At 41.8% G+C, this 21,653-nt stretch overlaps 1 protein-coding gene across 1 annotated transcript in view; it reads right to left on the reverse strand.

Moving 5' to 3' along the window:
- TBC1D1 (TBC1 domain family member 1) overlaps window positions 1-21,653 on the reverse strand; it is a 216,450-nt gene that overhangs the window by 95,890 nt on the left and 98,907 nt on the right. The window contains exons 2-5 of the mRNA XM_065878294.1: window positions 7,463-7,921; window positions 5,429-5,518; window positions 3,964-4,068; window positions 2,949-3,081 (exon numbers count right to left, since the gene is read on the reverse strand). Coding sequence (XP_065734366.1) covers window positions 2,949-3,081; window positions 3,964-4,068; window positions 5,429-5,518; window positions 7,463-7,921 — 787 coding nt within the window. The remainder of the gene's footprint in view (window positions 1-2,948; window positions 3,082-3,963; window positions 4,069-5,428; window positions 5,519-7,462; window positions 7,922-21,653) is intronic.

Below are 21,653 nucleotides of genomic sequence, written 5' to 3' on the forward strand. Positions count from 1 at the left end.
AAAATAAGTAAGTCACAGGGATGTAATGTACAGCACAGGGAATACAGTCAATAATGTCATAATGATATTGTATGGTACATAAGAAATAAAAATACTGACTCACTACGTTATACATCTGAAACTAATAATATCGTAAGTCAACTATTCTTCAATCAGAAAAAAAGAGGTCAGTAAAGGTGCAGAAAGGACAGATGAATTTTATCAGAGCACAGTTCAGGTACTCCTCAGGCAAGCTGTCAGGTCATACAAGCCAGGCAAACAGAGATGCCTTTACTGCACTAACTACTTACATGTTGAATCAAAACAGTGTTTAAATTTACGAGTAAAATTAGCACTTAGAAATCATTAAATAAAAACCCTCCCTGCATATGGATGTCAATGACACAGTGCAAACATCCTCTCTTGGAAACACTGTACTGCTTGATGAGACATTCACATGTGGAGAAAAACCCCAAGAAGAGTCAGACTAATTATATATACTTCTAACAATCTCAGGTGAAATCATACAGACTACTCTTCATATCCAGCAGGTCTGGAGAGATCCTTAGACAGTTCTATCCTTGTCTTCAGGGTGCCTCAATTCATTAGGTCCTTCCTGCCCCATCTCAAACCAGAGGTGGTCTTTGTGGTCCCAGCGCCTGCTCTCCACTGTGCACCCTCCACAGGGCTTCTCACTACCTTCAGCCTTGGCAGGGGGCGGGGAACGGGAGTTTCTGCAGCAAGAAGGTGGCACTCCCCAGGTGATGCCAAAAGGTTTTAGAGGGGAGAAGCGAGGCAAGTGAGCCCGCCTTCACGATGTCTGGTTGAAAAGGCTCTTATTAAAGGGAGCTCTGATGAATGCCTTTGCTTTGCTGAAGGCAAATTTACTTAGACAGCAAAAGGAAACCTCAGTAAAACTTTTTTTTTCCTTTTAGTGAAAGTATAATTCATTCCAAGAACTCCCAAAATGCTCCTCTAAACTTTTAAATAAGCAAAACACTATATAAATACTAGCAGTTGTACATAGTTCAAACACAGAATCAGCACAGCTGCACCCCTTACATGTTGTAAGTGTCCAACAGCACCCATACATACAGTGTATTTACTATTTTACAGAGTCCAGAGCATACTGACTATATCAATTTATTAAGAAAACAGTCTTGGGACTTTCCTGGTGGCACAGTGGTTAAGAACCCACCTGCCAATGCAGGGGACATGGTTTCGAGCCCTGGTCTGGGAAGATCCCACAGGCCGCGGAGCAGCTAAGCCCGCGAGCCACAACTACTGAGCCTGCGTGCCACAACTACTGAAGCCCACGCGCCTAGAGCCCGTGCTCTGCAACAGGAGAAGCCACCGCAATGAGAAGCACTCACGCTGCAACGAAGAGTAGTCCCTGCTCACCGCAAATAAAGAAAGCCCGCGCGCAGCAACGAAGACCCAACTCAGCCTAAATAAATATATTTAAAAAAAAAAAAAAAAAGTCTTTAAGTCTTTCTTTTTGTTGCCATGTCATTGGTCCTCTCCACAGTTTATGGAGTTCCTGGCCAGATCATAACTTCCTATTAGAACTACTCCTATGGGAACATACAACGAGCTTTAATAAATGACTTCATTCTACTTATTAGGGATACAATATAGCAAAAAGCAAGAACCTTGAACTGTTCATAAAATAATCAGCATCTCCCCTACTAAGGATGGCTCTAATAATGTGCCATCTATACTTTAGAAATGCTTCCCATCATGTAGGCAAAATATAACCCTCACTAGCCTTCTAATTGTGCTATTTATTGGATGTTTCTACATTAGCATAGCTTTCTGCTTTGCTTGGATTTTATCCAGTAAAAAGATAAATGAAATGATAATTCCGAAACGATAGCAGCAAAATCCCCACCACAATTAAACTTTTCAGCTATATTTTTCTGAAAGCTAAGCCAGACCAAAGAAAGATGTATCAAGTGGAACTCTGGAACCCTTCCAGTTCCTGCAGATCAGGATCTGCTTTATCTTCAAGGCCAAAGTCATTTTTGGCTTCTTAATAAGCTCATAAGAGACATTTCTGTCATCATTTACCTTATCTTGACAACCACTAAGCAAAGGGTTAGTGATCCTCTCAGATGGGATCTCTTGTTAAAGCACACGTTTTCTTGTTCCCAAATATATTTTGTACAATGTCAGCAAGGAGTAACAGCTAGGAATACACAGTTGAAAATGGTAATCATTTTGATTCATTTTAAAGGGCACTGAAATGCCAGCAAATGAAACTTCAAAGACCTTAAGATGATGTCAATTTGTCTTTCAAAAGGGAAATCAGATACGACTTCAAACCCATCAGGATGGTATCAACCCCAAATCCCAGAAACTAAGTTTGCTTATCCCTGAAATGTGCAAATAATCCCTTTTCCTCCCAGGGGTGGTGAGGATTAAGTGGACGATAATACATGTTAAAGAAAACACTTAGTACAGTGCCAGGCACATCTTAAGGAGGCAAAGCGTAACATGTACTGCAGTTTCTCCCTAAGCCAAATTTCTAGAAATCGTAGTCCATACTCGCAGCATCACTTCCTGTGCTCTTTCTCATGGGCTCCTCAGCTGCAACCTACCTTACGGCCGCTCCCTCCACTAAAACTGTTCCGGCAGAGGTTATCAATGACACTGTAATTGACTTACCCAGTGGAAATTCTTAGCTCTCTTGTTACGAGACCCCTCCATGGCAGCTGAAGTGACTGACCACTCACACCACCTTGCTAACAATGCAACTGGTCTTGTTCCCTGTGGTCCCCTTACTCCTCCACTGCCCTCAGAGCCCCTTGAGGGGAGATGGTCTAGGCACAGTGCCTGATATACAGAAGACATCCACCTATGAGTCCTGTAACTAACACAAGCCTCCACGGGGCAGAACCTTCCAACGAATTTGCCCAGGACCCTTAACAGCCCCCCACCCACCCCGCCGCCCTCCCACCCCGGCTCACCCTCAATCCGCTCACAGAGCTTGTGCAGGCCCTGCAGGGGGCAGCCCTCACACAGCTGGGCCGTCACCTTCGCTGTCTGCTGCGCCGCGGCCACTGTGAAGGCCTGCTTCAGGGTCATCATGATCTCATCCACCTGATCGAAGAGAGGAGACTACAGTCATCAAAAAGTCCATTTAAAATGAGCTGGGCACATGGGACTTCCCTGGTGGCGCAGTGGTTAAGAATCTGCCTGCCAATGCAGGGGACACGGGTTCGAGCCCTGGTCTGGGAAGATCCCACATGCCGCGGAGCAACCAAGCCCGTGCACCACAACTACTGAGTCTGCGCTCTAGAGCCTGTGAGCCACAACTACTCAGCCCGCGAGCCACAACTACTGAAGCCCACGCGCCTAGATCCCGTGCTCTGCAACAAGAGAAGCCACCGCAATGAGAAAGCCTGCACACTGCAATGAAGAGTAGCCCCCGCTCACCGCAACTAGAGAAAGCCCGTGCACAGCAACAAAGACCCAGCGCAGCCAAAAATAAATAAATAAATTTATTAAAAAAAAAAAAAAGCTGGGCAGAGATTTCAGGACTCTGTGGAAGGACTCAGTACTTTAAGATTCTTCTGGACTATTAGTCACAGGTTAATGAATAATAATCATAATACCCGCTAGGATTACACGTAGCCTAGAAACACTACAAATGCTCAAAGCTCTTCAAGGAGATAAGGTAAAAACTAGACGCAAATTAAATACTGAACGAAAACCAACTCTTCTGATCAAAAGTCCAAAATGACATTTGAAAAATGCTAAAGCAGAGGGTGAAAGTGAGCAGACCTTTAAGAATGATGAAAATTGAAAATGCACATCGAATTAAGTCTCGGGTATGTACTAGCTGGTTATCAAATAGTGACGAAAGAATAATTAAAGCCAAATAATATGTCAAGGAGGCCATATGGCTTTGCTAAGTAAAGATATCAGTGAGGCTGAAATCCCTTGTAAAGGAGACTTTAAGAACGGCCCCTTCTCACTTACCAGAGCTTCATTTGTGCACTGAAACACGTAACAGACGAAATGAAAGCCTCCACCTCCCGAAGACTCTCGGCAGATAAACCCAAAGTGGTCCACATGTCTAATACCCTGTTGAAGGCAGGGACAAGAACAAGGAATGGTCACTTATATCCAGAAAAGGCACCACTGCCAGACATGCAACTGAAGATTCACACAGCACAATTTTAAAGGACATTATATAAGTATTATTTTCTCAGATATTTTAAATGTCTAAAAACATCTCTCAAATATGAAGTTCTACTAAAATGTTACTCTGATTATCCCCACAATAAGAGAAGTAGGATCTGAAAACTGGAGTTTTTACTGCTCATTTTAGTAGTGAAAGGAAGTGGAGAAAAGCTGACACAAAAAAATGAGAATTCTTCAGTATCAAGGAATAAGCAGACGAGAGATTAACATACAAACACATATGCACACACACGCAAACACATGCAGACACAAAGTTTAAAAGATTTAAAACATACGTACTACTAAAATAACAAATATGTAAATACTGAAGTAAACTCGTAGGAAGAATGAGTCAAAAATTATACACACAAAAGAAGAGAGACGCTTTTAAACATAAGATATGAAGGCCAGAGTTCTACCATAGTTTCCTAATAGCTCTTTTTAATAAATATTAATATGTACGCTTGTTTTGAAAGTATCAGCTAAGAGGCACCTTAATACAGATTAGACATAAACATTAATATGCAGCATCTCCCGAAAGCACCAGCAGGCAGAGACATGAGTGCTGACAGCTTGAAGGGCAGGTGATCATGTAAACTTGTGTACTGTACCCTTTAGGAAATAATTAAACTATCACATGAAAAAGCAGATATTTAATACTAACATTACAATACAAATAGCAGCAAATCAAGATAAAAAGTATCTTGAGTAAAATTGGCATAGCTCGTTATAATTAACAGATTCTCCAAAATCTCTCTATGAAACACACCCAGGAGATCTGCAAGCAAGAACTCGAGTAGATACTGTACTCTGAGGAGAACATCCTCAGAAGTAGTCACTATTTGTTATATTTTAAGGAAGAAGAAATAATGATCTTGGTACCTCAAAAGTTATGAATTTTTATAAAGTAAAAATAAGTATTTAAAAATATTTACTGTGTGTGAATGTATATATTAATATGCGCGCACACACACACACACACACCCCTGGAAATCATGACTGTGGAACATTACTACCAATGCCTGAAAAAAAAGAAAAGGAGACCTATTTTCTCCAGTAGGTTATGGTTGCTAAAAACAAAATTCTTAATTTCAAAATTATATTTATAGTTTGCCTTAATACACAAAAGGAAATGCAAGATCACAAACCCAGTACTTAGAAAGCATACATCTTGTGACCGTAACCACTTCTGCTGAATGACGGTAAAAGTATTCATTAAAAAATCAAATGGCAATTGAGCTGATAACCCATCTCCATTTACCTGAGAGCAAAAGGATATCTCCTTAAAATTTTTCTCCAACGCTATTTTTTTGGTGTCAGGACTGATGAGGTAAACTTCAGATTGACCAATCTTAAAAGACAAACAAAAAAAGAAACTAGCTTTTTATGAACACTGAATTCAGATTTATACACGAACTTTCTCATTTCATAACCTATGAAAATAAAGACTCAGTGGGTCAAGCTCCTATAGAATTCTGACCATCTCATGTAGAAAATCACTTCAAGGTCACAATCTATCCTACAGATTTCAGGTAGCACAGACAACCATCGGTGTGTTCACCTACATCAGGCAGCAGTCTTGAGGTGAAAGGACCAAATATACAGAAGTTGGCAACTAAGCCTCAGGTTCCCACATCCCCCCTTTGTAAGGAAGAGAGGTTTCTACATAAGTGAACCTCCCAGGAAACAGGAGCTTCTCTTTCAAGATTTCTAGAACACTTCCTAATGATTAGAAAAGTCTTCTTAAATTATCGTTAAAACAATCTACCATTTGTTGAATGCATACTGTGTTAGGTATTCACTACTGCTCACCTGACTTTCTAGAAAAGCTAGAGCGTTAGCACAAATTAACACTGTCTTACATACCTGGGTCAGCATAACAGATCTCCATTACAGCAGGGGACTGTGTTGCAATAACCACACTGTTAACTGTGCAGCACCCCTCCCTCACCTTGCTGCTCCCTGAACCCAGCTGGCCACAATGAAACCTCTGCTCAGTGAAAATCACTTCCTCAAGAAAGTCTTCCCTGATTCCCCAGATGCCCTCACAGCATCCTTTACTTCTCCTTTACGGCATTTATCACAATTTTAGTGAGACAATTACCTGTACAATCGCCAGTCTCTCACTGGAATCTAAATTCCACATGGGCAGAGATCATGCCTGTCTTGTTCACTGCTGTATTTCTAACGTATTACACAGGACCCTGTATACAGCAGTCACATAATAAGTACTTGAAAATAAATGCACTGAGCAGCTTTCCCAATGACACCAAGAGGGTTTTTGCTTTGTTTTGTTTTTTTAAAATATATATCACACATTACAGCACCAGACTGACTGCCAACGTAGCACTCTTTTCAGTATACTAGGTCAACCATGAAGAGGAAGAAATCGGCCCTCTGACACCGCATCTTGATCTTGAACCTGCATACATCCACACAGCCAGCTTCCTCACCCCTGGGCCATCCTCTGCCCCGAATCAGGCACAGACGCCAAGACTTTACATTTAAGCTCATGCTCTCTCTATAGTCAGTCAGCCTTAGGCCAAAGAAGAGACAGAGGAGGCCGAGGAACAATCCACTCCCTATATTGTCAGAGACCAGCTTGCTACTGGGCCAGCTGAGTCCCATCGGCTCAGACCCAGGACTCCCAGGGAGGGCAGCCTGACCAGAAGAGCCGAGATCAGCATGGAACCCAGGAGCGGCGACTGCCAGGGACAGCTTCCCTGTCTATGCCTTTTCTGGCAGTTGGCTGTCAGTTTACCAAACCATTTCTAGAAAAAAGTGAGTGAGCAATTGGCTAAACTAATATTTCAGCTTGGGTATCAATTTCAAATATCATGTTATCCCCAAATCTAATTATCCAGATAACAAAGGGTAAGTATTTTACAAATTAGTAAAAGTAGTAAAGAAGGGGTATTTTCCAAAAAGATTTTGTTGAAATACATTACTTGAAATTAATATCCATTTTTTAAATCTCCTTTGGGGGCCTCTTTTACGCATAACTCTTCTTTCCACATTGAAAAGGTGTCTTCACAACCATGGGGGAGGGGGATAAAAGTCATAGAGGATATAAGATAAGAGTCTCTTTATGTGACCCCCCTGATGAATTCCAAAGGCTAATTAGGGACTAAATAAGGATTTTATCTTGAGAAAAGAATTATTCAGTATAAAAACATATGGATTCACACATAAATCCAAAAGAAATTCACAAAGAATCTTCGCTTGATAAAGCAGATTTTCTTTTAAACACACAGATCACACCGGGGATGCGCATGAGGCTTTGATAGTATTTTACCGTGAAGAGCATAGTTCGATTTTCCTCAATATCCGTCGGCTGCACAATATTGTGTCCACTCATCAGGTGGTTCTCGATGTCGTTCTCTTCAAAGGAGCTGAAAAAACTACTACTCCGCAGGTCTGCATCCTGAAACTCCTTCCTGAAGGCCAAGGAGCGCAGCCCGGGCTGGGAGAAGGACTTGCGCATCAGCCGTGGGCCCCGCTCCCGGTCCCCCGGCGGCTGCACCGCAGCCTGGAGCTGATCCGAGGAAAAGCCGCCGCCGCTCACGTGGCTGAAGCCCTCGATGCACTCATCGATCAGGGCGGGCGGGGCCTTCCGGTGCGCCACCGCCACGCGGCCGCAGAACAGCACCTCAAACTTCTTGGCGAACGTGTCATCGAACTCGGAAGGGCAGCGGAGCTCGTCCTGGCGGGCGATCTTCCCGGCCTGCCGGATGGAGCTGATGATCTCAGGCACCTGCCGGGCAAGGAAGGAGTGTTATTTGGAACCCGCAGTGGTTGGCGCGGCACAGGACCCGCATCCACAGGAGCCAACGCCGTGCTCTCCCCATCGGCACACGGCGTATTCCATCAGCCTGAAGGTGCATCCCACTGGGAATCTGGGACCAGGAGAGGGAAATGGGCAACTTACACAGAGACAAGAAGGGGAAAAGTATTTACTAAGCACCTCTTCCACGCTGGGGCTACGCTAGAGGATTCGCGCGCCCAACATCCTGCAAGCTTAAGTAAGGAGCTCACAGCCACACAGCCACACGTGGCAAGTCAAACCCAGGCTGGTCCCCCCACTCCAAAGCCAAAGGTCTTCTCCGGGAAGCTGCCACCAAAACATTATGCAGTTATTCTAATTTCATGGCAGTGCGTCTTGGCAGTGCATCAAGTCTTCCAAAATAAATGATGGGATGAGGAGAACAAGACTGTAATTATCTTATACAACCTTTCTTCTAATGATAACATCATTATTTTCTCTAATGACAACTAACAATTTATTCCTCAGTCTTATACTCCCCAATAGTTGAATAGTATTGACTACATAGCTAGGAGGTTTTAATCAAGGAGTAAGCAACCCATGACAGTATCATCATCAGGGCAACACACTGGGGCTTCTTTCCACTGAGCTTCTAAAGCCTTTGATTCCTAATGTAAAGTCATGATCAAGAGAATGAACAAAAAGGTCTCGCGTGCTACTGTCGGCACTACTGCTACACCCTCTCATCATTAGCTTCTGACAAGATCCCTCAAAGAAGCCACAGACCGAGATGAGTCCTCAACCGCATTAATAAGCATCTGTGCAATCATCTGGATGATGTACAGCCTCAGTACTAACACAAAACAGGCACAAATTCAATTTTCATTAGGAAGGGCCTAGTTTTTGTTATGCCCTAACACCCAAAGCCAATTTTTCCTTTTCTCTTTGTAAGAAAATCCAATTTAAGACCCAATACCCATAGGCCCAATGTCTTTTTAATGACATAGAGGGAAAAGAACCCCTTTTCAATTCAAGTCAAAGATCAATACATACAGTAAAGGGAGGTGGTTTTAGTGGATTTTAAGAAGCAAGCTTATATTCTGTGTTCATAACATAATCCCCAAAGACCCAACGACTCAAAAGACTTTTCTCTTTGTGATTTCGTACCAAGCACACCTTAAAGACAATCTCTGCCATAAAGATTAAGATATATCCTTTCAAGATCTTTTATCGTACAAAAGTCAGTTTTATCTTCAGAGATTTTGTTTTAAAAAATTAATTCCTGAAGCATAAGACCTAAATGACACTAAGGAAGCCAGAATTTCAACGTCAAGCAACCATGTGCCCTGAGTATTTGCTTGAGCTGTAGCTCATTCCTCCACTGACAAATAATTACATATTCTGTGGAGGCCTAAAAATTGTTCACCAATATAAAAGGACAGAGGGAAGAAAGTAGAAAGTCTAGATTTCACTCACACCTTTGCCAACCAGTCACTACAGGAACTTGGCAAAAACAGCCCGTTTTTCTCTCTGGGGGAAAATATACTTACAAGATTTTTCAGGTAAAAGTTGTTTCTGTAAGGGTAAAGAATAATGACTTTATCAAAAAAAAGAAAAACGATTTATGCAAGTGAAAACCTCACCGCTTTTCTGAGCAAGTGGGTAAAATTATTTTATCAGGAGCCATGTGAATCTTCCTAATTATTAACCCCACTCTCTGAACAGAAAATTCAAAGCTTACTCAGTCTTTTGAGGCTTTTTTTAAAACAATAACTGACATTTCTATATGCTGGGTCTTCCACTGCATCTGAAGTGAGTAATGAACGGTGTCTTTCGTTACATATCAAAGGGGAGAGAAAATCTGTGAAGTCACATGAATTTATGGTGACTCAGCAATAAAAGGTACAAACACAAGTAAGACACAAAGTAGAGAACTTGCTTGTTCCCTCGCTTCACAAGGTCAGAGGAGGCTAAAGAGTACATCGTCCTTGGTCAGAGTTAAGCTGTGGTCATTTTTCCTACCACCAATCTCTCCTATCCTTTGATTAGAATCTTCAAAACACACGCTTTAGTCAAAAACCAGTGCCTTTCCCTGCTCTAGTGAGCTGTGTGAATATGGGTATCAAGGAGATAATTGGGGTTAAAATAAAATCTCAGGGATCCTGACAAGAATATAACAACTTCAGAATATTTGAAGGCGTATTGCCAAACACAGTTTCAACAATAAATTGTAAATAGTTAAAAATCTAACGTTTTTAAAACATTTCTGTAAGTCATTCAAGTATACTAGGAGACTAAATAAAAAGTGGACTCCACACGTGCCTAAGTTTGCAAAACTTTGATAGTTTAGTTCCCTTAACCAGAACAGACCTGAGCACCATTTTCTGAAAAATGAAGGCATATGACAAACCCACAGCTAACGTCATACTCAACAGTGAAAAGCTGAAAGCACTCACTCTAAGATCAGGAACAAGACAAGGATCTCTCGTCACTTTTATTCAACACAGTTTTGGAAGTCCTAGCCAAGCAATCAAAGAAAAAGAAATAAAGGAATCCAAATTGGAAAGGAAGAAGTAAAACTGTCACTGTTTGCAGATGACATGACACTATACATAGAAAATTCTAAAGATGGTACCAGAAAACTACAAGAGCTCATCAGTGAATTCAGTAATGCTTCAGGATACAAAATTAATATACTGGGGACTTCCCTGGTGGCACAGTGGTTAAGAATCCACCTGCCAAAGTAGGGGACATGGGTTCGAGCCCTGGTCCGGTCAGATCCCACATGCCACGGAGCAACTAAGCCCATGTGCCACAACTACTAAGCCTGCTCTCTAGAGCCTGCAAGCCACAACTACTGAGCCCATGTGCCGCAACTACTGAAGCCCGCGCGCCTAGAGCCCACGCTCCGCAACAAGAGAAGCCACCACAATGAGAAGCCTGCACACCACAACTAAGAGTAGCCTCCACTCACCGCAACTAGAGAAAGCCCGCATGCAGCAACAAAGACCCACTGCAGCCAAAAATAAATAAATTAATTAAAGAAAATTAATACACAGAAATCTGTTGCATTTCTATACACTAACAACAAATTATCAGAAACAGAAATTAAGGAAACAATCTCATTTACCATTGCATCAAAAAGAATAAAACACCTAGGAATAAACATACCTAAGGAGGCAAAAGACCTGTATTCCAAAAACTATTAAGATGCTGATGAAAGAAATTGAAGACAACACAGACAGATGGAAAGACATACCGCGTTTTTGGACTGGAAGAATCAATATTGTTAAAATGACTATACTACCCAAGGCAATCTACAGATTCACTGCAATCCCTGTCAAACTACCAATGGCATTTTTCACAGAACTAGAACAAATAATTTTAAAATGTATATGGAAACACAAAAGACCCCGAATAGCCAAACAATCTTGAGAAAGAAGAACAGAGATGGAGGAATCACGCTCCCTGACTTCAGATTATATTACAAAGCTACAGTAATCAAAACAGTATGATTTTGTACTGACACAAAAGCAGACATACAGATCAACAGAACAGGATAGAAAAACCAGAAATAAACCCATACACTTATGGTCAATTAATCTACAATATCTATGACAAAGCAGGCAAAAATATACAATGGGGAAAAGACAGTTTCTTCAATAAGTGATGCTGGGAAAACTGTACAGCTACATGTAAAAGAATGAAATCAGAACATTCTCTAACACATACAAAAATAAACTCAGAATGGCTTAAAGACCTAAATGTAAGAATGGATACTATAAAACTCCTAGAGGAAAACATAGGCAGAACACTCTTTGACATAAATTGAAGCAATATTTTTTTGGATCCATCTCCTAAAGGGAATAAAAGTGAAGACAAACAAAGGGAACCTAATTACACTTAAAAGCTTTTGCACAACAAAGGACACCACTGACAAAACAAAGACAGTCTAGTAGATGGGAGAAAATATTTGCAAATGATATGACCGATAAGGGATTAATATCTAACATATATAAACAGCTCATACAACTTAACATCAAAAAAACAAACAACCCAATTTTTAAAATGGGCAGAAGAATAGACATTTTTCCAAAGAAGAAAGGCAGATGGCCAACAGGCACAGGAAAAGATGCTCAACATCACTAATCATCAGGGAAATGCAAATCAAAACCACAATGATCTCACACCTGTCACAGAACGGCTATCATCAAAAAGAACACAAATAACAAATGTTGGCGAGGATGTGGGGAAAAGCGAACCCTCGTACACTGTTGGTAGGAATGTAAATTCGTGCAGCCACCGTGGAAATCAGCATGGAGGTTTCTCAAAAAGCTAAAAATAGAACTACCATATGACCCAGCAATTCCACTACTGGGTATACATCTGAGAAAAACAAAAATGAATTTGAAAAGATACATGCACCCCAACGTTCACAGCAGCATTATTTACAATTGCCAAGACATGGAAAAAACCTAAGTGTCCATCAACATATGAATGGATAAAGAATAGGTGGTGTATATATATATATACAATGGAATACTACTCAGCCATAAAAAAGAATGAAAGTTTACCATCTGCAGCAACGTGGATGGATTTGGAGGGCATTATGCTAAGTGAAATAAGTCAAGAGAAAATCACTTATATGTGAAGTCTAAAAAATACAACAAATTTAGTGAATACAACAAGAAAGAAGCAGACTTACAGATATAGAGAACTAGTGGTTACCAGTGGGGAGAGGAGCAACATAAGGGTAGGGGAGCGGGAGGTACAAACTACTGGGTGTAAGATAGGTTCAAGGAGGTATTGTGGAACACAGGGAATATAGTCAATATTCTGTAGTAACTGTAAGTGGAAAGTAACCTTTAAAAATTGTATAAAAATTTTTTTAGAAAAGAAAAATGAAGGCATACTCTCCACTTGTGACGAAATCCTGAATTCTCTATTTTTTTTTAATAAATTTATTTATTTTATTTTTGGCTGTGCTGGGTCTTCATTGCTGCACATGGGCTTTTCTCTGGTTGCGAGAGGGGGCTACTCTTCGTTGTGGTATGCAGGCTTCTCACGGTGGTGGCTTCTCTTTTTGTGGAGCCTGGGCTCTAGGCGCATGGGCTTCAGTAGTTGTGGCACGCAGGCTCAGTAGTTGCGGTGCACGGGCTCTAGAGCACAGGCTCAGCAGTTGTGGCGCACGGGCTTAGCTGCTCCGCAGCATGTGGGATCTTCTGGACCAGCGATCGAACCCGTGTCCCTTGCGTTGGCAGGCGGATTCTTAACCACTGCGCCACAGGGAAGCCCCCGAATTCTCTATTCTTTATAACTCTGTCCTAGACTCACCTGTACTGTTGCTTGTTACGTAAGGGAACTGGGCCACTTACTTCATTTTATTTTCAAACATTGTCCTTGGTATGACTGGATGCCAAAAGGTAGGGATTCAGAAGTGTGAGATGAACACAAGGTAGCCCTCTGCCTTGGAAGGGAGTGGGGCCTGGAAGGAAGTTTGGTTAGAACACTTTACAGTAACAGAGATGGGGTTTGCTGGGAACCTGAACTAAGCAGCAAGCACTGAAGACAGAGAGAAAGGCTGCGTGAAAGATTCTGGAAGACAGACCCACAAGACTTGGTGATTACCCAGACAGGGGCATTGAGGGTGTGGAAGACTGCACGGGACTCACAGGGCTCTGGCTTAGACTTCTTCAGTAGGGAATACAGAGGCAGCAGGCTTGAGGAGAGATTACAATGAGCTCTGCTCCTGTCCATGCTGAGTACGAACGAGAGGACTTGAACGTAAAGGCATCTAGTGGGCAGTTGGACAAGCCAGCCTGGAGTCCAAGACAGGAGATCTAGAACGGACATCACCAGCACATACACACAGACCAGAGGTGGCTGATGCCTTGAGAACAGAAAAAGGGAAAGTAAAGGAAGAGGGCAAAGATGAGATGTTTAGGATACACCAACATTTCAGGTATAAAGAAGGTGAGGAATCACAGGCAGAGAAGCAGGAGGACAGGCAGGCAGGCAAGGATGATGCCAGAGATGGCAAAGGAAACAAGCACTCCTTCTTCAAGAAAGGGAGAGGAGGGGGCTGAAACTAAACCACGGGCTGAGACGGGTCTGCTGAAGTTGGCAGCTTACAGACAGACATATATAAAATAAAGAGGGGATGCCCACACTGACCGTCCAAAGTAAGCAAGCAACTGAAAAATGTCTCAAGGTGACACTTTAGTCTATGAGAACGTATACTTCAAGTTACAATATTTACTGCAAATATACAGACACTTTCAGGGCAAATAGGCTGAGGTCAGTGGAGTTTATTCCCACGATATGATCTGAGTACTTTGAAAAAAATCTTTTTTTAGTTTAGTCACAGCAATAATATCTACGTCATTTCTGATTGCAGATAAGCAGATAAAGTAAATCAACTAACGGCAGCAAAAACAAGAATCTGAAAAGCATTTTGTTGAGATAAATTCAATGAGGGTTTGAGATTTGGTTTTCTTTCAATAACAGGGATCACAACAAAAATGTGAATTGAAATGAATCGCCAATAATGAAGAAACAGGCCCTCTTTGAGACATATAAAAATTTACTGAACTGCTCTTCTGTCAACCTATTTGAATTTATACTAAAGGTCAATTTTAAAGCAAGTCTGCACTTATTTCACAGCCAAAACAACTTTCTTTTGAATTCACATACGAACAAATACACAGTATAGTATGAAGTTTCTGTAGCAGGTTTGAGTGAATATTGTTGTATAAGTAGCCAGAAACTGATACTCTAAGAGAATTAGAAATATTCATTTCTGTAAATAAAGTCCTTATTTAAACCTGTGGGTCAAGTTTCTTTTTAAGGATTTGAGGATTTTAAAGGATTATAAACACACGGCAAGTGTAATTTTATTCACAGGGACTTAGGAAAGAGCTCCTGAAACAGTATTTAGAACAAAAAGCCATTCTGCTGTACGTTTACACGTTTGTTTTTCTGCCAACTAGTAACAAATAAAATATTAAATGAACCTAAAGCAGCCCACATTTGCATTTAGAACTCCAGCATTTCCTCCTGTTATTTAAGATTAAAGCATTCCAAAATTGCAAAAACATGGCAGGCCACACTGTGTTTTGTCCGTTGGATTAAATGTTCCCACACTGCAAGGAGTTAAAACAAGCACTTCAAACAGAAAATAATCATTCCACATAATTATTTTCCAGAAGGAACAGACTTGTGTTTTGTTTTTGTTGATGAGTGGTTATTTGTACTTGTTGGTCATAAACAACGTAAATAGGGGAAGAAAACGAAATTAAACCGTGTCGCCTCACTCTATCTTACATGCCTTGAATTTCACACAAAACGACTAAGAAAATACCTTCTTACTAGTGCTCCATACTTAAATTATTTAAAGAGAATAAGACAGCTGCCTAATGCTTTCTATATAAGACATGCATGAGTATTCATATTACCCAACGGTCCAGCCTGTCAAGACTAGATTCGAAATAAAGATATGAATACATCTCATACAGTGAATAAGACGAGATTCCTCCTGGCCTTAGTAGAGGTTCACAGTGCAGGGAGGAAAAGACACGTCTGCATGTGCAATTTCCAATGCGTGCTGGAGAAGGCTGGTCCCCAGGAGGTCTGTCGTGACTCCTCAAAGGGAACCAATGCCTCCACTCCTGCTGTGCGCTTACAATTAGCCAAAGGGCAGATGAATGCATTACATCTTCCCAAAATAAAGATCAAACGTGCTGTGAGCTGGCTGGGGAAGCGCCTGGCACGTCAGAAACGCTGATGACGCAGGTCTCACACCCTCAGTCAGGACTGCCTCATCTTTCTCTCCTCCAGGTCAAACAGAAGTAGTAGTATTCAGCCACTCTAGTTCTGATATGGCAAACTGGGTAAACTCTTATCTTAGTAGCTTTTAAACCCCATGAAAGGTGCAAGGCAAACACAAAACCCAGCGTCATGTTCCAAAACAATCGTTTGAAAGGTTCACTACAACCTTCTGGCTAAACTGGCACTTTTCTACAAACACTTAAAACAATGAGACTAAAATCCAACTCGAGAAGTGATTTAATAGCTTGCAGGAGCTAACAAAAGAAGGTGGGAGAAGAAAGGAAGAGTAGGAGAAGATATTGCTGTAAGATTAGGAAGTTGTTTCGTTAAGTTTTCTAAAACAATTTTTAGAAGCCAAGACGTTTTCAATGGTCAGCATAAACACTGACAGAAATCACTGGATGTTCAACCTGGGAACATGAGTCCTCAAAGTCCAACCCTCTTCATTTAATGCACTGATTCGCAACTCAAATGTGGCCACACATTAGAACTGCCAATAATTTTAAAAACGAGTGACTACTCATCAGTTGAGGTGAAGCAGCCTGTGGAGGTGGGGCCCTGGCACCTGCAGTTTTCAGAAGCACCTGACAGCGCTCAGCTCTCTTACCACCTGTCCTCTGTCATGCCCCGAGGTAAGGAACGTGCTCCTCTCCCTGCCCGCTACACCATCACACCCAAAATCCATGGGATTATTAAGACCCTAGGCAAGCTGTGAACAGCAATAAAGCAGCCCAACTGCACAGATCCAGACCCTGCTCACAGCACAGATGAACGAACTAGTGAAGACAAAAACACAAGACTCGCCACACAGATATCTGACAAGCTATTTATACCATTTAAGGGCAAATCTGATTTGCAAATAAACTGACTGTATTTCAGAGGTCTCAGGTTGCTAAACACGTAAGAGCAAATGCCTTATAAGAAATGCTACTCTATAATTTTGATTAAAGTTTACTTCAAAATAATCTCTCCAAGGTTACGAAACATTCACAAATATAATGAACTAGCAGTTAACCATAGCAATCACCCGGTATCAGTTATGTATGTTACATAATCTTTGAAAAGGGCTACTGCGGTCTCTCTTCTACAAGGCAGGGCAACTAAAAACGTATAAACGTGCTATAAGAAACCGTTAAACAAGAGCGCTGGTTCCTTCTCCAGGACACACGCCATAATTAGTTTCTATAAATGATGCCCTTTTGAAATGTTATCACTGAGGAGAGATCTTCAATAAAGGAATATTTGGTCACACAGTGTGCATTTATAAACAAAACAGTGAAACCAGCTAGAGCACTGGGCACCAATAGTGTTTTGCTTCTACCTAAAATCACCCAGGACCAAACATATTAAACTCGTCAGGTGGGACACACAGGCCCACCCAACCCACAGTTCATGAAGCCGCAGTTCCCGGACCATGTCCCCTGCAATGGAAGCAAGTAGTCTTAACCACCGGACTGCCAGGGAAGTCCCCAGACTCCTTTTTAAACTCAGCAGCAGAATGTACTCTTTAGTCATCTTTTATTTTCAGTAACAAGCTTAATACACATCGATATAAAAGAAAAATACAAAAATATATGAAGTTAAAGTTGCCTATAATCCCAAGCCCAGAAATATCACAGTTAGCAGTTTTTTTCTTACCTATGGCTGCTTGTGCATACTAAATGGTCATTTCCTTTACTTAAAAAAAAAAAAAAAAAAGGATCATAGTGTTCTGCATTTATCGTCATGGGCATAGTGTCAACCCATTCTAAAACCATCTCATTCCTTTCCGATCACAGCATCAATTTCATTCACTGCAAACACTGTACACAATGGAAATACAAAAAAAAAAATTTTTTTTAACCTATTCAGGATCCAATTCCAATTAACCTCATGCTACCTGTCATGAACTCTGCTCAATCAGAAGTCGTTCTGGCAAATGTGTGAGGAGCACCCCAAACTTTGCATACACCACTTAGGCTCCCCATAGCTGCGTTTAGAGCATGAAGTGTTTGTGTGCATGTGGGAAGAGGGGGAGGTAAGTAAGAGATGAGAGTGAACCCAGTATTGCTTTTTAGACCACAGAGACACATTCCATTAGGAGGGAGATGGGGGAGAGAGGGCATGTGGGAGCAGAAACAGAATAAACTTTAAAAAGATAGAAAAAGTCAGCCCTAACTCCTTCCCCAGCTGAAGCCATGAATCTACTGCACTGACAGTTCCTACAGGGAACTCTGGAGCTGAAATGCCAAAATAAGCTCCAAACTCTGCCACTTCATGTGCAAGTCTGAGCAGGACACCCAGCTTCTTAGAAGCTCGACATCCTCTTATATCAAAATTGGATATTACCAGCTACCCTTTTAGGTTGTTTTGAGGAGAAAATTAAACAATTTGAAAGTTGTTAGTGTAGAGCCTAGCACATATTAGTTTCCAAAAAATGCCAACTGTGACCTTCACATTTGCCAAGTAAGAAAAGGTCAACTCTCTATTATTAAAGTAACAGCACCTAAAGGCAATAAGCTTGCTATTACTCCAACTGCCTTTCAGTACAGAACTGGTAATAAGTGACAAAAATTTATTCCGTATCAGCCAGCCACAGATAATGCCAACCACATTTTTAATGTGACCAAATTTCCAAACATCCTGTAGGCAATGAAATTCTCACCCAGCTCACCCCAAAATATAAGAGTAGCAAAGCTCTGATTAAAATGGAGCTGGGGAAGGAGGACATTCCCTTCTCCTTCCTCCTGCCAGCCCTGAGGTGTCACAAGGCCCACAGGAACAGAGAGTGAAAACCACTACCGTACAAAACTACACAGGTCTGTGAGTGGCAAACAGTTTCTGTGGCACTTTCTGGACAGCCCTACAAACTTCAGAGCAGAAAACACCTAAATTCTTGAACGTCAGCTATAAGACAGCAAAATTATTGTCTATTTTGCTCACTGATACAGCCCAAAGTGCCTAGGACAGTGCCTGGCATACAGCAAGTATGCTCAATGTATGAATGATTGCAATTGAAAATGAAAGTTTAGTGATTTCAAGGTTTTTAAGTGATAAGAGATATCTCAAGTAAACCTTAGAAGAGAAACCATGATAAACCTGTGGAATCTCCAACACAATGCCTGTGCATAGTATACATGCAACAAATATTTGCAGAAGGAACAAATGCTGTAAAAATAGCAAACCAGAAACACTGAGACTAAATCTTTTTGGATTATAAGATTTTACTAGACAGCTGAAGGCTGCCCCTTTAAGCACCTAAGCTATTTTTACTTTAACCATTTTTGGATGGGAAACATTTAGTGTATTTTTTCAAAGGCTATAGAGAATGTACTTTAACACTTTTTTTTTTGTGGTGAGCGTATATTACAATGACCACAAGAGCTACCGAGGCTGTGCAAAGCTCCATGCTGCCAGGGGTTAAGACAACAGGCAAGGATGTATGGGAACGAGAGACGGTATCTCAGCTTTTAATTACATACCCCACATTCCTACCAGTTCTCCCAAAGTAAATGTTGGTATGCTCTCTCAAATGCACCCCAGGGACCAAAGCAGAGGCTCCTAAACTCACTGTGCCACAGACACCCTCTGACAAACCCCTACGGACTCTTCTCAGAGTTAGATTTTTAAATGCCATAGGCATTTACACAAAACAATACAAAAGAATTATACCAGGAGGGAATTATCCAAATAATTATGATAAAGCATTATGTGCTTATCACCAAACTTAACAAGGTCTAGCGGCAAATCGTATGTCTGCCATAATTCAAAGTAATGATGAGCATATACAGTACTTTTGAGAGATGTGTAGCAACTATAATGCAATATGAAAACACGTGATTTTATTGATGTTACTATCACAGGAGTTGCTAATGCTATGGGGAGGGTGATGACTCATAACTGAAGATGTTAAACTGCAGTTAAAGGTTAGTGGAAATAAAGGTGAATTTTTTTCCCCATCCAAGTTCAGGGACCCCCACTCCCAACTTCCATCTTCAGATTCCAGGTTAAGGATTCTTGGACTTAAGGAAGTAGGGGTGTTGGGGGGCAGGTGCAGTGGAGGGACCAGCTACAATAACTCAAACATAAGATCACCACCACCGCCAGCCGTCTCTCTCAGGATCATGGTGTGTATATACTGCATAGATGAACAATAAAACAAAGCCATCCCACTGCCCCAATGCACACATAAATCTAGCTGAAAATGGGAAAACTAGACCAAGACAGCCCTACAAACTTCAGAGCAGAAAACACCTAAACACCTTTAGCCATCGAAGTCTACAAAGGGATATTACAATGTTATGATGCAGCCCATAAGGGAAGCAAAATCTAAGTGGGTTAAAACTCAAATGTCCATTACTTAGAGTTACGGAATTAATTTCTATGTAAATTCTTCACCAATATAAAAACGTTACAACTCTTTTCACATGTTATAAGTACTCAATTTGAGTCTGACGTGATGTATTGCCTAGCTAGTCCTTGATTATGACAATTTAGTCTAATATACAAACAAATGAAAATAATTTTCAACCGTCAACTTTACGTTAGCCCTGCCAATGGGACGGTAGGAAAATATGACAAAATAAATACCTTTGAATTCTCATTTCAAGAAACTGTCATTTAAGCTGCAGCTCACATCTGACAAGTGCAGGCACGCAGGGCAGCCTTTACTCTAGAATCTTCTTCCATCGACTCTCCACTAGCATCTGCTGATTCTTCCAGACCCGTTCAAGCACCTCCATTCCCACGGGCCCCGGCCTGCTGTGGTAATACAGGTCACAGCACTGACGTTTGGGGCTGGGAATGGGGTGTCATTTGATTCATTTCTGTGGACCCTGCTGGTTTGTGTCAGTGTTTACTAAACACACACACTTTAATGTGAGAGGCAAGTGAACGGCACTTTTCTGTTTCTCTATCTTAAAGTGTAAAATAAATAATGTAATCTAATTAACCTTAATTTAAATATATTTATTTGAAAATATGGGGCTTCCCTAGTGGCGCAGTGGTTAAGAGTCCTCCTGCTGATGCAGGGGACACGGGTTCGTGTCCCGGTCCGGGAAGATCCCACATGCCGCGGCGCAGCTGGCCCCGTGAGCCAGGCCACTGAGCCTGCGTGTCCGGAGCCTGTGCTCCACAACGGGAGAGGCCACAACAGTGAGAGGCCCGCGTACCGCAAAAAAAAAACAAAAAACTGAAAGAAACAAAAAATAAAATGACTATTTTCATGAACCTTACCTAATATCAGGTAGAGAAAGTGTGACACCAATATTCTATACAATCATATGCACACTGTCCGGGGAAAAGCTGAACTTCTGAGACCTTCATCGAATCAAGTAGTTTAAGTTAATATCATATCTCGGGCACTACCCCCCACTTACGGAAGCCAACTATGTGCCAGACACCATGCTTCACACAGATTACCTCGCTGCATCCTCACACCAACCCTCTGAGGAAAACCATGCTATTTCCATTTTACAGAAACACAGAGTCTTCTGGATCAGCGTTGGGCACTGGGGCTGTCGATGAAAGTGACCATCTAAGTGGAGGAAGAAACACAGCACTTTTTAGAAAATCAGGCACTGGAGGCCACAGGAGCGGTCACCAGTGAAGGGAGGAGAGGGCAGGACAGGAGGAGAGGCTTGGAGGAGAGGAGCCCTGGGCTGAGCCTTCAAGGAGTCGAGACTGGTCAGGAGAGGCAAGGAGGGCGCTCCCCTCGCCTAGCAGATGGCGGGAGGCTGACACAGGTGAGGCTGGGCCAGCAGAGTTTCCAACAGGTCACACGGCTGCTGAGGAGACAATGGGTTTGACGTTTGACGGACAAAACAGCAGAAGGAGGATGACAGGCAGGAGGATGCTGAAGTGGGAATGGCTTAGTTCCCTGCCCTCACCCTGCTGAGAAGCTCAGTCCCAGAACCAA

This window comes from Phocoena phocoena, chromosome 5, assembly GCF_963924675.1.
Source record: "Phocoena phocoena chromosome 5, mPhoPho1.1, whole genome shotgun sequence".
In the NCBI taxonomy this organism is placed as follows: Eukaryota; Metazoa; Chordata; class Mammalia; order Artiodactyla; family Phocoenidae; genus Phocoena; species Phocoena phocoena.